The following is a 23,889-nucleotide window of genomic DNA, read 5'->3' as shown; positions in this document are numbered from 1 at the left end:
GGTTCAAGCATGTGCATACCAGAAATGCCTGCAAATAAAGGCTCGCGGCTAATTATTGTACATTGCGGAGGAAGTGAGGGATGGGTTCCGAATGCTTTAAAATTATGTGGGAAGAAAATGGAAGATTGTAACGTTGACTACCACAAGAATATGGAAGCTGACATTTTTGAAGATTGGTTTGAAAACTCGCTGATCCCAAACTTGGAGAAAAACAGCGTAATAGTGCTTGACAACGGTTCCTATCATTCTCGACAGCTCACTAAAATACCAAATACATCTTCAAAGCTGACCTGCACAATTTTTTAATGGAAAATTATTTGTATTTCGAAGATTTTTACACAAAAAAAAACAATTTATTGAAGTTCTACACACGAAGCAATTTAGAAAATTATACGCTCTAGAGACACTAGAGAGTATTGCCGAAAAGCATGGACACACTATATTGAGACTTCCCCCCTACTTTTGTGTTTTCAATCCTATTGAGTTAATTTGGGGACAATTAAAACCAAGTATAAGGCGTTCAAATACATTTCCTAAATTTGACAAAAAGGTAATTGAGATAATTAAAGAAGAAGTAACCAATATTACCAAAGTAGACTGGCAGAAAAGAATCGCCAAAGTGATCAAAGTGGAAGAATATTATAAGAAGATTGGGCACTTCCACATTAATGGTGGAAATAAATTTATTATTGAATTGGGCGATGATAGTGACGAATAAAATACGGAAGAAGGAGAAAATGAGTTAAGTGTATCAGTATTTTAATTGTTGTGTTGTGCAGTTCATTTTCCAAGCATATGTGTACTAATGAAAAGACTCGGTTAAAAAAATATTTTTAGATTTTGTATTTTTAATAAAAAAAGAGCGGGGACATGCTTGCATTTTGTGCTGAATTTTAAAAGTTGTGAACTGTATACCTAAAGTAATTTTAGATCTAACTGTGTTTTTAAAAAGTTCTTTTAGTATCAGTAATTCTAACAATAACAAGATTAATTATAAAAGCTATTCTACATCAGTTATTAATGCAAGCATGCGGTAAGAGGGAGGTCCCTGTGAGGGTAAATGTTATTAAAAAATTGATAAAATTAATTTTAACACAATATTATGTCCTGTTTTAACGGTATTTACCTAAGTATAAATAAATATTTTTAACTACATATTTAATTACCAGAAAACACCAGCTGCCGGCCTAATATTAAAGAAGAACAACCCAAAGCTACAATAATCTTACCCATTACACTATATAGATTGCTTGAACAATATAACAATGGATTTTCCCGCTTATCTCGTAAGCCTAAGGGATTAAAATTCTTATGATTTATTGAATTATGAGAGTTTTATTATAGCTCTGTATACTTCATAGAATTTTGCTTAAGACAGGAAGTAACATGAAATTTCACTATAGTTTATCATAATAAGTAAAATAACCAAAGATAAGCAACATACCTTTAAAATAAGCATTTTTACTAAAAATCCTAATTATAATCTTTTGTAATTAAATAACATAAAAAGTAATAATTGTTCTGAAGCTATTTATTTTCTTGTGGTCTCTTATGCAATTTACTATTTTAGTTGGGAATAAGCCACAATTTTATTTTATGATTACGTTTATTTGACGTTTAGATTTCCACTTCGGAAATCGTTATCAAAATAATTCTTCTTCTTCTTTATCTTTATGTGTATTACATTACATGCTGTTTTAAATAAAATGTAGCAATAAAAATGTTATTCAAGTAGTGATACATTAAAAATAATACAATTAAAAATGTTGCGTTTACATACCGTTGAAAATTAATGGGCTTAAAAATTCAGATTTGTAATCTACGAGTATACTTAAAATGTAAAATAAAGTAAGTACAACTTACCAAACTTTTCTCCTCGTCCTCTAAGTTTTCAAAATCAGTGTTAACCTCCACTAAAACTTCACGCCATGCATTCCTTGTCGCATTTCTGTCTTTATACACATCCAAAGTTTTGTCCCACAACACTGGCCTATTGTGTATAAGTGCAATTAAAATTCCCCATCCATATTGTCTGCCATTATGTACGTGCCACTGTACTCACTGGTACTACACGACTAACTTTCGTTAAGTATGGAAGCACTAATTTATGCCCATGGTTCATGGTTCACTGATAACACGGCACGACACGACCGTCGTCCATTGCAGTGACATTGGACGACAGGCGAGGAGCAACGGCACGACAGTTAGTCGTGGTCGTCCTGTGTGAAAGGCTCCGTACATTGCTGTATTGGACTAATGGAATGTACGACTAACTGTCGTTACGACCGTTTGTCGTGACGACCGAAGTCGTAAAGTATGACTTAGTGTATGACAAAACATGGCCTCCTCATGTATCGCATGTTGTCAGTTAAAACACATATTAAAGAATAAAACCGTCTTGTTTTTTTTATTGTGAAAGATATCAGAGCAACTAAAAAAATAAAATGTTGACAAAATATAAGACTACAACTTAATTTAGTATACCCACCTCTGTACCTATTCCTCCCTACAGGGTGTCTCAACGGCGGATCCAGCAACCTTGCAAGGAGGGGGCAATGAAATAAAAATTTTCTCGTCACTCGCGTTGCAGGATTCTTTTTCGGTATGGGCTGTTACTTTATTTTTCTTCATGTACCATGTCCTTTCAGAACGTTGGTTACTATCATAGCTATCTTAATTTTATTCAGTGCCACCCTAAATCAACCACGAAGTGCTTTTTCGTCCTGGACTGCGTTTGCCTTCTATTTTCACTTGCATAATATTTTGTAGCAACCTATATTTGAAACTTCTCATTACATGTCCAAAATACTCCACTTTTCTCTTCTTGATGCCCTCTATAATCTCAGTAGTCTTGCTGATACGTTCTAGTATTGTGAAGTTTCGAATCTTCTTCACCCAAGATACTTTTAAAATTCTTCTATAGAACCACATTTCGAAAGCCTCAAGGCGATTTAGGTAAGTAGATCGATTTTATTCACAGCCCAAGACTCGACACCATACAGTAGATAAGACCGAGAACACATACTTTGGAGAAGGAATTCTGTTTTATGTTTCATTCCGTAATTCAGTTGTCAACAGGACACAAAACTCACTATTTATTTTCAATCCTAATTATCTCTTTAAAAAAAAAAGGCGACACCAGGCGAAGTCTCAAGGAGGGGACAATTGACCCCCCCTTGGATCCGCGCCTGGGGTGTCTCAAACTTTTCTTTCAGTTAAAACATATGTTAAAGAATAAAACTGTCTATTCTTTTTCTAAAGATATCAGGGACGTTCAAAAAACAAAATGTTTACAAAACAAGACTACTTACACTTATACCTTGTGCTCCCTACAGAGTGTCTCAAACGTAATAAAGGAAAAGCATTTACTTTCTTGCACCCGGTATAAATACAAAAATGAAGTCTGAGTAAACCTGCCCAACTGTATATCCAACTAAATACCTACCAAATAAAAATCTAAAATAATAAACAAAAAATTAGCGGAATCCGTTAATCTGTTCATGAAAAAAGAATGCGTGTGTACTTTGTACGCACAAAAGAAGATATTTTTCTATTATAGGTAATTTAAACGAAGTAAATATACTTAAAAGGTTATTTGTACTTATTTTATTTAAAAATCAAACTAACTTTCTTATCTACCACTTTCAAAAAAGAAGAATATCTTCAAAAATTATATAATAATATACTTACAATCATAAAATCTATAAAAAACAATAAAAAAATAATAACTTGCTTGGGGCTCGAACTCACTTCACGTCTACTGCGCTGTACGAAAGCTGACGGCATTTCAAACTAGACCACATCCGCGTGTACGTCATGTGTGAATATACACAAACTAAACGTTTACACCATAAATTTATATGAATTTAATAAAATTATTAGTTTGATTTTTGTCGAAATAAAATACAACAAAATATACTGTAAGAAAACAATATATGAGATGAAGATTTGTAGAAAGTTTGTTCGTAATCAGATTATGTAAATTAAAGCATTGCCTACTAATAGGTAACTACATTATTTTGTTTACATTTTCCTAATAGATAGGTATTGAAACTATTAGGTATTTCCAACTCAAACATTTAGAATTACGTACCTGCGGCTTTTCAAAACTATTAAAGTCACTATAATTTTAAATTTGATTTTATTTCTGTCCACACATCAATAAAAACTAATATTATACAATATTTTTGTTTACCGATAATCTCCATATTGAACAATTATTGACAGATCATTTCAAAATTTCAACACCCAATCAGAGCCCGTATAACCACTAATACCATAGTGTCGGTGTGCGCATGCGCGTGGTAAATCAAATTTTACCCTCGATCGATTCGTCGCTAAAGAAGAATATCTTCAAAAATCTACTACGAAAATAAGCATAATTTTGGATGATACATAACTGTTAAAACTATTGTCGCATTCGGGAGCGGTTCCGAAACTGTTGGCTAATTTTAATTTCGCTACCTCCGTCCAACGTGTGCTACTTTTTTGAATTTGTCAATACACTAGTTGAAAGATGGCGTCAAGTACTAATTTATCAATTGGAAAATAGTGCAGACGGTAAACAATCCATGGTCTGACCATGATTATGAAGTTAAAAAAAAATATTGTGCAGAGGCAAGTAGGTATATAACCTCACATATAACAGAAATTGATAGGCTGTCACGAATTTAGGGAGCGGAGCGTTCATAAGACGAAACACAACTGTTACCGCTTCATCGGGAACTGCTCCCTCACTTTTTCGTCTCCTGAATGCGACCTATGTTTAATATGATATTTAATACAGTCGAACCCGCTTATTGGAATAGCCTTCGTGCCAAGCAAAAGTATTTCTATAACCAGGATATTATAATAACCGATCATGGCTAATGGAAACGTTTCGGGACCTCAAATTTATATTCCTTAAACCGGGATATTCTTATAACAGGTATTCTAATAACCGGGTTCGACTGTATATGGCGAGTAGCGACATTTATCTTTTAATGTACATTAAACACTATTACACTATTGTATGAATAGGTAAATGTGCGTAAATTTTATATCACTGCAGTATCTTATTGCACTAATCTGCATTATTATTATACAAAACATAAATATTTTACAGCTTGTTAGTCCAATGATCCTTTTCCTGTGCTGGGCAACATCAAACACAAAAGTCCACTAACTAAAAGATGTATAAAAATTATTATACGTTTGGTTATATAAAAACTATAAAACTATAAAAGCACTATAAAACATGAGATCAACTATACCTAATGTACAAACGGGAATATTTTTCATCTCATCTACTTTTGTACTGCGTATATTAGCTATTCATTTGGTATTATTAAGTGGACAGAAAACGGATATAGAAAATATTCAGTGAAAAGTACGAACAGACCTCACAAAGGCACAAAAATATCATTCTCGGAGTGCAGTAAAAAGAACAACATTACCGCGGTATTTAGGAGAAGGACTTAGATATAGGTGAGCAATTAGATAAACAGATTGCTAATTTAAGAACTTATTTTCAGATGCAAACTGAGACATCTACTCTACACCACACTGTTTGCGCAGTAGATGCCTCAACACCGATCAAACTGAGGGAACCAGAAATGCGCATAAACCACCTTACTAGGAACGAAAAAATGTGAATCTGGATGGGTAAGCCTCTGCACGGGCGAAATCCTAATGAGGTCAGCCAAGACTATGTCGACAATATAGCGTCGAACTATTGGTTGACATCAGGAAAAATGTTCTGTGAAACAGAAGGTTCATTACTGGTCATTCAGGATCAGGTTATACCAACCAAAAATTACCTGAAATATAACGTCAAAGACCCTCAGGTCCAAAACGACAAATGAAAATATGGATGTCAACCTAAAAAACCATTCAACATTTTACTGGGGCTGCCAGGAATTTGCTGCAACTGAATACAAGGAACGGCATGACTCAGTAGGAAATATCCTTCATCGAGAAATAGCTACCAAGCGGGGACTTCTCCAAACGGACCATCTCCTACATTTTCAATACGTCTCTAAGAGTATGCTTGAGATTGACAACTAAAAGCTATACTGGGACCGCACTGTACTCACAGATCAAACAGTGGCATACAAAAGACCAGATCTCGTAATAGTTAATAAATTAACAAAACAAACAACACTCATTGATGTGCCGATAGCTAACAATAATATTCTACGTACTAAAGTTACTGAAAATATCGCCAAGTACAGAGATCTGGAATACGTTGGATTTTTTAGATAAGGTAGGGTTGTGATATGGTAATCACCTGTAAATTGGGAAAGTAGAAGAAGCCTGACAGAAAGCAGAATTTTGTAGCAATCTAGACTCTTTTACGGATAAGTTTATCTATTGTAAGAGGATCATAACCATTGTGAACAGCTATTTGTTTTATGATTTTGAGTTCTTTATTGACAGAGTCAGTTGACATGGGTATGGAATATAGTTTGTGGATGAAACTTCTAAAAGCTGCTAATTTGTGTGATAGAGGAGGAATGAATGACGTGATCGGTTTGAGTGGGTTTACAAAAGATACCAAAGTTGAATTGGTCGTTAAGTCTGGTAATAGATAAATCTAGAAAATTAATGGCTTGTTATTTTAAAACTCCTGGTGATTTTAAAACCTGCCACGCTTGCAAAGATGTGTTGACCGGTTTTTAATTACATTTCATTAATTTCAGTGACTATAAGTGATCCTGATAAGTAAAGGCAGCTTTTTTAATAAAGAATGACATACTTACCTAAGAGCATTGCGGCGAAAACTGCAATAGGTATAACACAATTTAGATCTATGAGAAAGCCAAAGAGTAGATTACCGAGCAGTGCTCCCCCTCTGCCAAAAGTAAGTGATAATGCTGCTGCCATTACCCTAAAAATAAAATTTTACTCCATTAAAGAGTAATAATAAAGGCTTCTAGGTACATAATAATAATAAAGGCTTGTTTATAAATGAATAAACAAATTAAAAAATAGAAAGACACCAGGGGAAGCTCCAATACCAAATGAACTATTAAAATATGGAAGTGATCACCTTGTACAACAACTGCGACTTCTTATTCATAAAAGAATCACCACGAACAGGATATTAGATGAATGGAGGAGAGCGATCATGCTGATGTTCTTCAAGAAAAGAGATAAGAAAGACCCCAATAATAATTATCGAGCAATAAATCTTTTAAATGCAACACTCAAATTGAGAACAAGGATTATATCGACAAAAATAAACGAACGAATAACTCTGCAAGAGGAACAGCAAGGATTTCGGATAGAAAGATCACGCACGGATGCAGTTTTTGTAATAAGACAAATAAAAGAAAAGTCGCTGGAATATAACAAACCAGCATATATGTGAATGATTAATTTGAAGAAAGCGTTTGTATAGTGAGAATTCGGGACGCGATACATTTATTAAGTATATGAAAAGGGAATATCACCGGATTTAATAAGAACCATTGAGAATATAAATATATATAAAGATAACATAGCTATGGTAAGATGTAAGGGAAAACTATCACAACCTATTAAGTACGAAACTGTCATTAGACAAGGAGATTCGCTGAGCCCATTAATATTTAATCTGATAATGGATGAAATAATAAAGAAAGTTAAAAAAGAGGATATAGAATGGGAGAAAAGGAAATAAATAAAGATAATCTGCTACGCCGACTATGCCATAATAACAGCCGAAAATGAAGATGACCTACAAAGATAATTAAAGAATTCGAAGATACAGCGCTCATATAGAACATGGTGATCTCAACAGAGAGAACTAAATCGATAGTGATATCAGCGAAACAGAGACGATGTAAACTGGTCGTAAATAACAAAATAATAGAACAAGTGATGGAAACGGAATACTTGGGAATAAAACCGTCAAGCTACGGAAAAGTAGAAGAAGAAGTAAAAAACATGTGAACATGACGAAAAGAGCAGTAGAATGTCTCAACAACACAATCTGGAGAAACAAATACCTCACAATGGAAACGAAAACCAGGCAAGGATATATAAATCAACAATAAGAGCGATAATGATGTACATAGCGGAAACAGGAGCAGATACGGCGAAAACACAAAGACTGCTGGAAACAGCAGAAATGAAAGTCTTGCGAAAAATAACAAACCAAACTCTAAGAGACAGAGTAAGAAGTGAGGAAATACGAGCGAGATGTGGTATAGAAGAAATAAAAATGTGGATCAAAAGAAGAAAAATAGAATGAAATCACCACATAGAAAGAATGACAGAAAATAGAATAGTAGTATGAATAGCAAGAGAAAAATCGCCAAATGGAAGAAGATCATTGGGACGACCGAGGAAAAAATAGTCAGACAATGTCAATTGAGGCTAAAAACCGAAGTAAAACAGGCACTGAGCCTATTTAAAAAGTAGGAAGAAGAAGAAGAAGAAGAAGAAGAAGAAGAAGAAGAAGAAGAAGCTTGTTTATAGAACAAGACTTATTGAATAACACAACGAAATCTTTTTAGCAATTTCGATTTGACTGCTCTTGAATTCCTTCGCGTATTCAATTACATTAACTTTTTCTTTTAAAGTAAGATCCTTCCTCTTCGAATTTAAAGACGGCAATCACGTCTTCAATCAACCCCCATTTTTTTAAATAGCAAGTGTGGTTGAGTGGCACATCATTTGAAAGGTAATTTTTTTTCTCTGTACGACACTATTTTTGTTTAATTTACGTAATAACTTTAAAGATAATTTTTGGATTTAACTAACTTATTGATTGAATATCCAATACAATAATTCAATCAACCTGCAAATCGATATCAACACTCACGCCACTGTGTTGAAGATATTTTTTTGTTTTTGTAAAAATATCACTTTTTCATATGATTTTTTTAAACATAATGAATCCCAATTATCTTCTTTATTATAGCCCGGTTATAGATAAATGAGAAATTTAAAGCGATAGACCAATTGGTGTACAAATGGTATTACCAATTGGTGTACAAATGGTAATACCATTTGTACACCAATTGGTCTATCGCTTTAAATTTCTCATTTATCTATAACCGGGCAATACCAGGTTACCTTTGATTTGAGATTTGTAAACGACTGATTAATCAGACATAATATACCTATTATTGTTAAGGCTTACAAAAATGGTATATTCTAGCAAAGAAAGAGTAGAATTAGTTAAGCTATACTATGTATAGCTTTTGAATTAACCTTTTCCAGGGCATTGGAGTGGCAGATGGGATCCAATACTGTGGCCGGTCAGATCACCGGATCTTTTGCCTTTGGATTTTTTTTGTGGGTAGGTATAAGTACCTAAAATCAAAAATATACGCCACTCCGCTTGCAGATCTTGCACAGTTGCGACAACGAATTGTGACAGAATACCGATTATTGACACCGGAAGTATGCATTCGCAAATGTACGAAGAGGCTTTGAAAATAGACTCTATTATTGTATGGAAGTCACAGGAGGTCATTCCGAACATTTAATTGGTTAATTTGATGAAAGTTTATGTTGTTTGTTATTACTGATATTCAACCATTAAATTAGTTAAATCCAAAAAAAAATGGGGGTTGATGCGGGGCGGTAGGGGGTGACATTTGAGGGCAGGAATTTTGCATGAAAATTCTTCCCCCTGCCAATACAAATTGACGTGTTTTTAAATTTTGAAGAAACTCTCGGTTTCTGAGTTACTGGGGGGTGGGGGGGGGGGGTGTAATTTTTGTTGGAACACAGTATAAATAATTATTCGTATCTATTTTGTATATTGTTATTGTACATACCTCAAATTTGTTGGAAACAAGTCAACCATTACGCAGTACACAGTACTAATTCCTAAACTTGTTAATGCTTCAAATATACATGACAGCACCAAATTAGCCATTGCAGATGTGACGAAATAGAGACCCACTGTCACACCTCCAGCGACAATTAAACTAAATACTGAAAAGAATAAAGAAGTTATTAAAAAATATGAGAAACGTATAATGATAATATTGAATGGTGTGAGTTCATACTAAGTAAGTAATGAAATAACAGAAGTTCTCACAATCATTTATTTACATGGGACGACCGGTTTCGCTGTCTACAGTTTGCACAGCATCTTCAGGTCCCCGGTAAAAGTAAATTACATGCTAATTACAGAAGTAATAAATTGACTCACCTAAGAAAAACTTTGCACCCAGTCTGTGTACGCATAATGGCAGCCAGAAACTGGTAGGGATACATGCCAGTCCAATAATTAAAGTGTGCAGGAATACTGAGTCGGCCAAGGGCTCTCCACAAAATTCGTTTTGGTCAAGAGTGGCGTTTGTTGTTTTCACGACCACAGAAGATACCTCACATACCGAGGCTGCTTCATTGGGATGCAAGCTTTCGAATTCTTCGAAACGGTAGAAAAGCTCCGGGAACCAAATCATTAGAGTGTAGTAACTAAAAATTGTAGAGGCATATTTAGTAATACTTAAGCACAATATTTACTACTGGCACATATCATGATTATTAATACAAGCTACATCCTGAAGTGATTTCAATTCCAGCAAAAAAGTAGACTACTTTCGACAGATACTGTCTGGACTATAGGTAATAAAAGGACAAGTGCTTAATTCACAAAACTATAGGTTATGGTCCCAGACAACTCTCTATGGATATAAAAAAAATATGGCAATAATATGGCTTTTGAATGGCACCAATTATTTCCCATGGAAAATAGAGTTAAAGTTATTTTGGAAAGAATGAAAGTAATTAAATATACAGATGAAGCATAACAGTTAGAAGCAAAACAGAAAGATAGAGCTTGTAAGTCAATAATTACACGATATAGGCCAGGGTAATAAGACAAAAATATACCCTGTTCGTGACACTTCAGCAGCCAGGGTACTGAAGCGTTTTTTCGACAGGTAATACCTATAGGAACAAATTATAACTATTTCCTGCGTAAGATCTGGCGGCCATTCTTATTTATAAACAATTAACTGTCAAAAAATGGCATTTTCCCCTTTTTTTCAAATCAACGGAAAACAGTGAAACTTATGATTTTTTTAGTACAAATATCTTTGAGATTATGGGAAAAGCTTTAAAATGCCGTATTAAAAAGCTTGATATACTCATTTATTGTTAATATAATTGCGAAAAAAGGTCGGAATTGCAAAAAAAATGTTCTCAATAACTCTTGTAAAAATTAGTGTACAGCTTTGAAATTTTTGTCAAATAACGGTTCTTTGGTGCTTAATATGTGATAAAAATTTTAAAGTGATTCATTCAATTGTTTAAATTTTATTCAAATTGTTTATCCCAGAGAGCATTTTTTTTGCAATAACATAAGTCAGAAAAATATGACCTTAGAACCATTCCACAGGTGTCAAATGAAAGAACATGAGCTACCTTTTCAACATGGTTTAAAAAAGTGAATAAAACATGCATTTATTAGTAATAAATAATTATGCAAAAGTATCGTCAATTTTTCTATATAAACTTTTTGAATAACTTTTTCCAAAAAAATTAACTTTTTTACCCTGTTTTAAGTGCACAAGTACCAAGTAATGTTATCTATATCATAATTGATAAAAAATTGTAATAAATATGTATAAGAGCAGCAGTCAACAAAGTCAGAATAGCCATGTTAGTGTCCAACATCCGTAACGGATAGGCACCATAAGAAGAAGAATGTATAATTTCTTATATAACAAAATAAAAGTTTATAAGGAAAGATTTACGATACTTTTGCATAATTATTTATTACTAATAAATGCATTTTTTATTCACTTTTTTAAACCAAGTTGAAAATATAGCTCATGCTCTTTCATTTGTCACCTGTAGAATGGTTCTAACGTCATTTTCTTCTGACTTATGTTATTGCAAAAAAATGCTCTCTGAGAAAAACAATTTGAATAAAATTTAAACAATTGAATGAATCGCTTTGAAATTTTTATCACTTATTAATCACCGAAGAACCCTTACTTGACAAAAAATTTCAAAGCTGTACACTAATTTTTACAACAGTCATTGCGAAAATATTTTTTTTGCAATTCCGACCTTTTTTCGCAATTATATTAACAATAAATGAGTATATCAAACTTTGTAATACGTCATTTTAAAGCTTTTTCCATAATCTCGAAGATACTTGCACTAAAAAACCATAAGTTTCCCTGTTTTCCATTGATTTGAAAAAAAAAAGTGAAAAATGCCATTTTTTGACACTAAATTGTTTATAAATAAAAATGGCCGCCAGATCCTCCGCAGGAAATAGTTACAATTTGCTCTTATAGGTATTACCTGTCGAAAAAACGCTTCAGTACCCTGGCTGTTCAAGTGTCATGGAAAAAACCTTATTACCCTGGACTAATAATATATAAATAACAATTAATTAAAAAATTATTGAAGATAAATCAACAGCTTGTAACATATGCCATGTTTTGCAAAAAATATATTAAAAAGGGGACTACCTGGACAAATTATTTTCAAAAAGAAATAATTAATTTAAATAGAAAAGCTGAAAAAATCTTTCATTCTTAAAAAAAGTACCAAAATAAGATTAAATTACCTTGTAGTTAGTCCAAATTGAATTAAACAGGTAATTAGAGTATATCTAAAATGTGGCGGCTTACATAACGCCTTGGTCTGTTCCCAAATTTCTCTCAATAATAATTTTAGCTCCTTAGGCTTTCTAATTCTTAGGCTGCGAATACTTCTAGTGGACTGTTGAGAAATGACACTCATAGTTCGCATTTTTTCTCGTAAACTTAGAACCTGAGGAAAAAGTAAAAAGGATATTAATTTTTTTTTTCAATATTGTCATGTAAATTTCTGTTTAATTAATACATCTAAAACAACTTCTACCTTCAAATATGTATACACTACTCCAAGAAATTAACGACAAATGTGGGTCTGTAATCAATCTTAGCTAATCTCTTAACCTGTATTTTAACCCAATTTGTTTATTTAACTTCCTTTCCGTGACCTATTTATAGTAATGTCTTAAACACAATCTTGATAGGTCTCTGGTCGCGGAGCTAGTATCCCTGTTTTTCCTGATCATTGTTTTATGAATTCTTATGAGGTTTTTTTTAAAGAAATTACGCACCACTTTAAAAATAGGTCTCGAATTTCCTAAACCTGTTGTCCGATTTAAGTAATTTTTTTAATATGCTATAGCCTTATTCTTTAACAATATCGCTATAATAATATTTTTGCCAGACAGGTAAATTGTCACTGTATACCGTGTGTACCAATCAAACTGTGTGTTTTTGTCAAAGTTCACCACACCCTGTGTGTACCCCGGTATACAATGACAAATTACCAGTCTAGCACAGATCTTAGTACAGCGATATTGTCAAAGAATGAGGCTGTAGCACGTTAAAGAAATCACTTAAATCGGACGACAGTTTTAGGAAATTCGGGACATTCAAAATGACCAATTTTTAAGGTGATCGATCCTTAATTGTTAAGCGCTGTATTTTCCCGTGTAGGTATATGAGTAACATCTACTAACTTACAGGAAAATTGACTCCATCGTCGCCAGTATTACTTGCGTACATATCTCTTAACACGTCGAGAGCTTCATCTGCTTCTCCACATTCTAGAAGGAATTTTGGACTTTCAGGAAACATAAGAAGCCAAAATCCTATTAAAATACTTGGAATAGAACATGTTGCAACAAATAGATTCCAACTCCTAAATTTAAAACTATCTGTTATGTATTCAAATTCCAAAGGAATTATTATCCAAGCTATTCCTAAAACATAAAAATATTTATACAGTAGATTATACGAATTATCAATAATCAACGTATAATAATAGGCCTGGATCCGGCGTACCAAAAAAAAGTTGATTAATAGCAAGCTGAAAATTTGTTAATAGTTTAACGGTGTCTAGTCGGACAAACTTTGATGTACGGGAACACTATCATACGTGGGATCCAGACCTTAGACGGTCATGTTATAATAAAAAAGAATTAAAATCCTTTTACCTGGCAGTGCTATTACTCCAAGTGTCCAAAATAATTCCATCCAACATAATATTGTCTCCCTATATTTGTTTGGTTGAAATTCCCCTAAATACGGAAAACATATTCCCATAGCACCAGTTATACTAAAATTAGTTCAAATAAATAAATAAAATTACGAAAAATAGAATAATTAATCTTACAGTTTAAATTAAAACAACTTAAAAGAAAAATTTTATTTAGTTATTGTAAATGTAATCCGGACTGTGAGGTACCTGATTTTATTAGTTATTACCTACATAGTAATTTTACCCGTCACCATATCCAATCAATTGCCATCTAGTCACTTCATCCAATTTTTTCAAAATTTTAGAATCAACAAACTTCCAAAAGAATAAAAAAAAAGAATGTGTGTGTACTTTGTACGCACGTAAGAAGTTATACTTCTATTATATGATTTAAACGAAATTAATATACTTTTTATTTATATTTTGTTTAAATATTAAACTAATTTATACTTACTACTTCTCAAACATTTTTATTAGAACAGTGCCAAAAATTAAAATAATAAAAGAATAAAACACACACAAACACATTCAACAAGCCACAAATGATGTCTGAACATTAATTGTCGAAAATTTTTTTAACTAAATACGTATTTTCTGAAAATACAATTATATAATAAATATACTTACAATCATAAAATGTATTAAAAAAAACAAAAAAGAAAGTTTCTATTGGGACTCGAACCAGCGCTGATAAGAGCGGTTGGTATTGGAATTCATTCGCCTTCTCCGCTTAGCCACGGACACTATGTGTCATTATTTACGAAGATCGACTAACTAAACGGATTAAACTTGTGATATTTTGATATTTTGAAAATTGATCAAATTATTTTAATTTTGAATTGAAATGATTTAGAATTGAAAAAATACAACAAAACATAGAGTAAAAAAACAATATATTAGGTGAATATTGATAGAAATTTTGATGGTAATCAAATTATATAAATAAAAGTATTACATACTATGTATTTTGGCAGATCAAATAGGTAGGTTTATACCCATGATACATTAACAATTATTACGTACCTGTTGCTTTTAAAAACTATTTAAAAGTCACTACAATATTATAAACTTTTTTGTTTCTGTCCTCACAACAATAAAACTAATATATTATACATTTGTTTACCTTTACCTTTACCTCCAAACCACAGCTGCCATATCGGATAATTTTTGACATGTCATTTGAACATCCAATCAGAACAAAGTTATAATGCGCATGCACCGGGCTGATAGGTTTTAACATATAAAAAAATCACCCTCTATCGCCGGTAAAGAAGTATAACTTCAAAAATACATTTTAAAAATAATAAAAGTTCTGCATTTAAACCAAATAAAAATATAAAGTAACATAATGTTTTAAATTATTTTTCTTAATAAAAGTAACCCATCTTTTTGTCAATTTTGTGAAAGATTTAATAAAGTACCTACAGTCGGAAAAATGAAAGAGTACCCATGAACGAACATATAAAACATGCTGTATTTTCCTGTCACCGTATCACAAATGAAATTGTCCAGTGCAACTACATGTAACAATAATTATTACATGTAGGTACTTTCGCTGGCCAATTTTTTGTGTGACAGGGTGACAGGAAAATACAGTGTGTTTTATATGTTCGTTCATGGGTATTCTTTTATTTTTCCGGATGTATATACTGATGAAGTAGTAAACACAAAAGCAATATATTTCTACCAATATGTTCAACGTTATTTTCAATTTCTTTAGAAAAATTATAAACTTGACATTTATTAAACGCCATTCAATGTTTACATATCGAGAAGAGTGGTATTACACTACAATCAGACGGAAATCATTAGACCGAAAGCAGTAGACAGAACTCATTAGACCGAAAAGCACTTTACCGAAACCTTACTAGACCGAAATGGTACATAAATTAAAAAATAATGCAGTAAATTATGCTAAGATTTTGTATATCTGTCTTTTTGCTTATTGTGTTTTCTTTGTATTATTTTATACTTATATAGACTGTACTGTACAGTCTGATATGAAATAATTTTCATCCGTTAAACAAATTAGTGAAGGTAAAAATAAATCAAGGGTAGAGTGACGTTAACACCATTTTAACTATTTCTAATAACCATCCAAATAACATTAAGTTATTAAGTAATTACATTTGTCTTATCTCTTTTACTGCGACAAGTAAAAAGAAATTAAGGGTAAATTTTATTTGTTTCTAATTTGAGTTTAATGATTATGACAACAACCATTATGGATAAAGGGTGAAGGGAGGTTGGTGTTACTCTTGTTCAGATTACAATCCTGTTTGAGCACCCTGTATTATGTACCTACTGCTTTTCGGTCTACTGCTTTTCGGTCTCCTACTGTTCGGTCTAGTGAGGTTTCGGTAAAGTGCTTTTCGGTCTAATGAGTGCGGTCTACTGGTTTCGGTCTAATGACTTCGGTCTCTTTACAGTAAACCGAGAAGAGTACCGGACAGACTGTGTGATTTGTGGCATTAGGCTTTTATAAGATTAGAGTATACTTCTTTCTATAATAAGGAAAAACTATACGTTTTCTGCAGATATTTCGGCGTCTTTTCTTAATTATTCACAATAGTGCAAAAATACCATTTTTTAGATATTTTGCTATACAGTAGACTCCCGTAAGTTCGGCCTCGGTTAGTTCGGTCTCCGCTTAGTCCAGTTGGCTCTCTGAGCATTAGTCACACACTTTGCACATCAAAAATCATTAGGAAAGAAAATTCAGAAAAAAATTACTGACTTTTTTAAGTGTTTCAGAAGCCAAACCACCAATGTGCAATAATATTTTTAAATTTTATTAGGCCTAGAGTTCTCTAAGTATTGTTTTATAGTATTTTTGTAACGGTCTATCTTTTCATGTTATGTCAGAGTATTCCTCTGTGTTGTCTTCTACTTAATGTACAAGTGTTTTGTTTTTGCTAGATCCATACAAACAACAAATGGGCATTTTTTAGATAAGCATCGGTTAGTTCGGCCACTTTTAAGTTCGGCCCAGGGTCCGGTCCCGCGGTGGCCGAACTTACGGGAGTCTACTGTATAATGTTTAAAATAGAATTACAAAACTGAGTTTTGTGGTCCTAAACAAACTCTCAAAATTTCAGATCGATATATTTTAGAAATAATTGAATAGGATATTTTTTTTTCAAAAAATCTATTATTAACAAATTATTGACGAAGTTTATTGGAGAAGCATATATTAATCATACACATTTATGTTTAACAATAAAAATAACCTCAAATATTACCACAATACATAAACCAATACCATTTTTAGATATAATTGAATAGGATAATTTGTTTTTTTTTTTTCATAAAATCTATTATAAATAACGAAGTTTATTGGAGAATCATAAACAATTGTTCTACAATAAAAATTACCTCAAATTTACTAAGAAAAAATATAAAATAATAAAAATTGTTTAAACAAATTAACAATTATTGTTTATTTAACAAGTTATTTATTTGGGCAGTTAATGCATATTCGCAATTTAAGTAAAAAGTATATACAAATTACAACAAACAACAACCAGAGATACACTTATTCTTCCTAGCTATCGCTTCCACGAGTTTCAAAGAAAGCCAAAATTGTCCTAGGAGAAAATTTGTCAACTAAATTGTTAATAGTTAGAAAAAGACGCACAAATTTATGTCCTTGTTTTTCGCATTCTTTGTTTAATCTCTTCTTGTATCAATATTTTATTTGTTATTAATTTACAATTAGGAATTTAGAATTATTATAACTTAGGAACGTGCAGTTTTCCCTTTTATTATGAAGTTGTAGCATATCATAGGGAAATTATACATGCATAATATCTATGAAATATACATGTATAGTAAAATTACGCAATAGTCAAATTAATAGATTACTTACGCAAAACCATTAAAAAATCTCATCAACATAAATAGCCAAAATACTTGTGAGACACTTGACAAAAGTCCGCATGCACCGTCCATCAAAAGAGCTCCAATCAGAACAATTTTTCTACCTTTCGTGTCAGCTAGACATCCCCAAAAATATGAGCCAATAACCATTCCTAAAATAGATAAATATACTCTAGTAAAGAAGAGAACTACATTAATACAAAATACAGATATTAAATTTTATTGTATTGATGAAGAAATTATAGCCGTTGTATTTGGGAGTATAAAGGCCTAATTTTAATTAATTATCTTGAAAAAGTTAGGGATGTTAGACAACAAGTTGCAAAATAATTGAAATGGAGACCGATGGTACAAAATTCTTACAAATTGGAGACCGTGGGAATATAAACAAAGCAGGGGAAGGCCACAAATGAGATGGGCAGATGATATCAAGAAGCACGTAGGTTCTAGGTGGATGTCTGTAGCGTCGGACAGAGCAGAATGGAAAAGCAGGATTGGAGAGGCCTATATCCAAAGATGGACCGAAGAAGGCTAATTAGATAGATACATTGATCTTGAAAAAGGTAAAACTAACACTCAATAGCCAACATTATTGTGCAGGAACTCAGTGAGAAACGGTTCCATATACAAAAAAAGCGTTGTTTCTCCAAAACAGCCCACCGGATCACAAGAGCGTTATGACAATCGCAAAAATTAATGAGTTGGGCTTCGAATTGCTTTCTTATCCAGCTTATTCTCCTGATTTGATAGCTCTGATTATTATGTGTTTCCAAATCTGAAAAAATTGCTTGTAAATAAAAAATTCTGCTTGAATGAATAGATAATTGACGAAATAGTCGCCTACTTTGCAGAGCTTCCAGAATCATATTATTCGGAAGGCAAAAAGGAGTTTTAAAATAGCTGGAATCTTTATTATGTGATAAAAGCAGATTATATCGAATAAAGTAAAATAATATTTTAGAAGAACTAGTTACTAAAACTAGTTAGAAAAACTAGTTAACATAATAGAATACACGATAAGCTGGAGATGGGATACCTATTAGTGATTCCCAGTTTGGATTTCGGAATGGAGTGGACAGAAGAGAGGCACTATTTTCTTTTAATGTGCTGACGAAAAGTTGCTTGGATGTTAACCGAGATCTTTATGTATGCTTTATAGACTACAACAAAGCATTCGATAAGGTAAAACATGACCGACTTATAGAAGTACTCAAAAACAAGAATCTGGATATGAGGGATGCAACATTGATATCAAATTTATACTATAGCCAACGATCAAATGTGAAAATTGGAAGAGAAGGTATCAGAAGAAATGTAGATAAGGGAAGATTTAGAAAGAGTAATGAACAAAATATTAAGATATAGTGGAGAATACGGCTCTCTCAACATTAAAAAAACCAAATTTATGAAAATTAGCCAGAACAACAATACAAATAAAATATTAACGGTAGGCGGCCAGCAGATTGAGAGAGTAAAAAAAATATACTTACTTGGGAATGGTAATCACAGAAAATAACGATTATACTGCAGAAATAAGAGTGAGAATTGAAAAAGCACATGCCAACTTAGTGAAAATGAAAAAGATTTGATGTGCCCTCGGACTTAAATTAATTAAATATTATGTACATAGTGTGCTTCACTATGCAGCAGAATCATGGACATTAAATCGAAATGTAATAAATCGACTTCACGCGTTTGAAATGTAAACATTTAGAAGAGTGTTAAGGAGTAGACATGGGTAGATATAGTCACGAATATAGAAGTGTTAAGGATAATAGGCAGAGAGAAGGAAATTGAAAACACAATAAAAGAAAGGAAATTCTAAACGAAACGCAATATCTCGGACATGTGATGAGAGTCGAAAGATATAACATCTGGAGACTCATAATTCAAGGAAAAATAGAGGGTAGGAGAAGCGTAGAAAGGAGACGCATTTCCTAGTTGAAGATATTGAGAGAATGATTTGGTTGCAGCTCAAACTATTCAGAGCAGCTGCCTCAAAGGTGAAAATAGCCATGATGATTGCCAACCTTCGTCGCGGAGATAACACTTAAAGAAGAAGAGTTTTCCTTTGAAAGGAGGTTACTTATCAGATTACCTAGTACCTAGTACAAAATATACTTACCAAGCATAGGAGCAGCAGTAAGCCACCCCTTGTCGGAAGATGACATTTGAAAATCGCATGTCGCCGATGGTAATACAAAGGATATAATAGTTATACCCACGGCAGTGTTAAGATAAATTAGTCCGCAAATCGTCAATAATGAAAAATGAAATTTTCCAAATCCTAAAATAAAAAGTGATATAATTTTTTTATTTAGCTTACTGCCTCAACAACTAATGGCCACTGGTATGGTACAGTGGATTTTTCCAATCAGGTACCTAGTGTAATATGTAGTGTGTGTGTTGAGTAAATGTCTTGTTATTTAGGAAAGTCGACGTCATTGTCTTTGCAAAGAGACGTTAATTGTATCCAAAACTTGTGCGGTCCCTCCGGTGAGTACCGATTCCACAAGGATAGAAACTATTTTCATTTTTTATTAATTTTTAATAAACGAAAAATTCTTCACCCAGGTGAAATTTGAACGCACGGCCTTTAGGTATCTTCGACCTCACGACTACCAAAGGTAGGCGCTCTTACCATGCACTGAGCCACAGACGGGAGTGTGATATGTGATATGTATAATTAAAACATTTACTGTACATCATTAATGTGCAATGAAAAATAGTTGATTATTATTGTTAAGGCCGCCTGCATAGATACTCAATATCGTTCCAAAAGTAAAAAAATTGTTATGGCTGATATCACTATATCTTGGATGGCCAAAATTGTGGCCGAAAATCGCAAAAGTACAAAAAGGGACAAATAATCGAATTAAAAAATGGACTGTAGAAATATTAGCAAACACAACAAAGAAACAAGAATACCCCAATGCTCTCCAAATAAAACTTAACGTAACCAGAGAGAAAGAAACTGCAGAAAACTAATGAAGGCAATAAAAACCATAATAACGGAAACTACAGAGGAAACTGTCGAAAAAGCCAAGAGACAAACAAATGAGGAATGGTATATTGATGAATGCAGAGTTGCAGTAGAAGGAAAAAGTAGAACAAGTAGAACATAATGACTGGAAATAAACACTAGCAAAATGAAGCTAATGATAATCAGCAAGGAAAACATAACTGGAACAAACTTATATGTGAACCAAATCAGTATTGAACGTGGCTCACAATAGAACTACTTGGGAATTATAATCAATAAGTCGAAGAGATTAGATGTCACATTGGAAAGGCAAAAAGTACATTCTTGACTATGAGTCATGACCTCACCATAGAAACAAAAATAAGGCTCCTTAAATGTTACGTGTACTCAGTGCTTCTATATGAAGTAGAAATGTGGACGTTAAAGGCGGAAACTCTACCAAAACTTCAGGCTTTTGAGCTATGGTTGTACAAAAGGATCCTGGAAGATACCATGGACGGACAAAGTCACCAACGAAGAAGTGCTACGGAGGATGAACACAACCGCAGGTTTGGTCAACATCGTGAAGGGCCGTAAGATACAGTACTTGGAACATATAATGAGCAATCAAAGGCAGATACGAGCTACTCCAATGCATTTTGCAAGGTAAAATTGAAGGAAAAAGTGTCCCAGGACGAAGAAGAATATCCTGGCTTGTTAACCTGAGATAATGGTGTAGAAAGACCTCAACACAACTATTCCGTATAGCAACCAACAAAATCATCATAGCCAGAATGATTGCCAACGTTCGGAACGGGCAGGCACCCTAAGAAGAAGAAGAAAAAGGCAAGATAGACTTAACCAACTTCAAACAAACACCAGAAATATGGAAATTTATAAAGAGAATAGAATACGAGCGACTAGAATATGCAGACCAGTTCTTAGACCATTTTTAGATGCGGCATAATATACAAATTAGTGCCTTCCCAAATGACTGGACCTTTATCAATATTGAGGATATGCAAAGACAAGGACGGAGAACTAATAACAGATAAGCAAAAAAATTATAAAGAGATGGACACCACCTTAAAAATGGGTCATTTTTGATGTCTTGAATTTCCTAAACCTGTTGTCCGATTTAAGTGATTTTTTAATATGTTATAGCCTTATTCTTTAGAATATGACTAAGAAAATTATTAAAAAATTACATATTATTATTAAAATTATTAAAACAATATTATTACAGCGATATTGTTAAAGAATAAGGCTATAACATATTTAAAAAAACTTAAATTGGACGACAGTTTTAGGAAATTCGAGACATAAAAATGACCCATTTTTAAGGTGGTGCGTTAATTTCTTGAAAAAGTGTATTATTGTAATTGCTATTAAATCAAAAAAATTACGAATCTTGACCATTCAATTTTTTAAAACCAATACAGTAGGTATATAATTAAGAAAAAGTCGATATTTTTATTATTACTAAGATCCTACCAGATAATCGATAAATAAAATTAGAAAAAACTTTAAACAACACTTACCAGTTTGGTCTAAGGCCCTTTCAAAATCTTCACCTTGAGCTTCAATAAAATCCAGTCCTAAAAGAAAACAATTCAAATAAAATTTGGCGCCAACTTTCACAGAAAAATAAAAGTTATATCAACTACTGAAACAAAACACTACCCATGTTTCTTCTAAAAATAAAAATTTCTCATCAAATTGGCGAAAGCACATTAAGTAAGTAAAATCGTAAAATCACAGAAGATCATTAAATGGTTTAGCACTTGTCAACGGTTACATTCGGTATAGTTGGTTCACCTGCGCCACTTGCATTGTCGTTGTCATACTACCTTGCCTTCAAAGAAGTTCTTATTACTGGATCATGCTTTTGGAGGAGGCTCAAGTTACTGACGAAATCATATTATTGTAAGAGGGGCGAGTTTTTCGGGAAATCCTGGTCCTTACCTCACTATCGGCATTGACAGACTCCGATTGTGAGAGAATTACTCCGTAAAATGATGTATTTTTATAGAAATGGGAGTATTTTTAGAAAAAATCGATAAAGAAATAATTGTCTAATTGACAGTGCCGGACTGTTCTCAGGTGATTTTCTTCATAAGGTCTATTATAATGTTTAGTTGACCTCGTTCTATATATAAAGTATTTCAAATTAATCAGTTTTATTTTAATTATTAAGAATAAAACTTTATATACTTTTTGTAGTTTTATATTTGAAGGTAGAATGTATTCCAGCAGAACTTATTAAAAATGCAACATCTAAACTATTTCGAATGCTAACAAAAGTCTTTGAGGAAGTCTTAAATGGACATCCAGTGCCCCATGAATGGAAAATGGCTTATATCTCATCCATCCATAAGAAAGGAGATAAGCGGAACTGATGAGGATATTACTAGGGAATTTCGGTGACCAGCACACTCAGTAGACTGTATGGTAGAATACTGACTATTTCATCTTCTACCCTCTTTTGTTGGGTCAGGGTCAGTAGAACAGAAGTGATGTACAAGAATTCATCTGTACTCAGTAGATATATCTTAAAAACACCCTGTAATTATCTACGATAATTACTTTCAGTATTTATGTCATCATAACAACATTACAACCTTCATTCGATTATATAAATACTGTTAGCCAAGATCACGATTCACTAATAATTGCAGGTCAATTATAAACACTTTTCATGGTCGATGCTGAATAGGCATTTCTAAATATATAAACAGTTAAACTATAACAAGGGAATTCTTTATTATTATATGAGACATTCGTCATTCTGTTTTGGTGATCAGACGTAATATTTCCACATTAAAGATAGTGTCTCTTTCTACACGAGATGTTCTTTGGGTGAGGTGCTACCAGCTTATACTAATGCGAGTGTAAATAAACCAACTCAACAAGTAAGCGTATCAATTATTCCACCCCTCGGATAAGGGATAACCACCCTCACCGGGAGAAGATAGCCTTAGTGCCCAGGGCTGTCATATGGCGATCCAGAACCAGGGAAGAACTCAGGACTGGTGAACAGGACAGGTATGAAGAAACACGTCAATGTT

At 32.9% G+C, this 23,889-nt stretch overlaps 1 protein-coding gene across 1 annotated transcript; it reads right to left on the bottom strand.

Moving 5' to 3' along the window:
- Positions 1–239: 239 nt before the first annotated feature.
- LOC114330017 (synaptic vesicle glycoprotein 2C-like) lies at positions 240–22,677 on the bottom strand. The gene is made up of 11 exons (XM_028279316.2): positions 22,505–22,677; positions 22,363–22,419; positions 19,985–20,146; positions 17,849–18,011; positions 13,937–14,058; positions 13,464–13,702; positions 12,512–12,717; positions 10,133–10,401; positions 9,753–9,912; positions 6,741–6,868; positions 240–5,164 (listed from the first exon to the last, which is right to left on the bottom strand). Exons 1-11 carry the CDS (start codon positions 22,506–22,508, stop codon positions 5,109–5,111), a joined length of 1,566 nt encoding a protein of 521 aa, XP_028135117.1. The 5' UTR covers positions 22,509–22,677; the 3' UTR covers positions 240–5,108.
- Positions 22,678–23,889: the final 1,212 nt, after the last annotated feature.

The sequence above is a fragment of the Diabrotica virgifera genome, chromosome 5, assembly GCF_917563875.1.
Source record: "Diabrotica virgifera virgifera chromosome 5, PGI_DIABVI_V3a".
In the NCBI taxonomy this organism is placed as follows: domain Eukaryota; kingdom Metazoa; phylum Arthropoda; class Insecta; order Coleoptera; family Chrysomelidae; genus Diabrotica; species Diabrotica virgifera.
The sequence above is the reverse complement of the archived record's forward strand: the minus strand, read 5'-3'. Positions and strand labels throughout refer to the sequence as shown.

Coding starts and splice junctions, on each gene's coding strand:
- LOC114330017 (XM_028279316.2), bottom strand. Junction 12,718..13,463: donor ACGATGGAGTCAATTTTCCT/GTAAGTTAGTAG, acceptor CTTTTTCCTCAG/GTTCTAAGTTTACGAGAAAA. Junction 5,165..6,740: donor TTTCGCCGCAATGCTCTTAG/GTAAGTATGTCA, acceptor TACATCTTTTAG/TTAGTGGACTTTTGTGTTTG.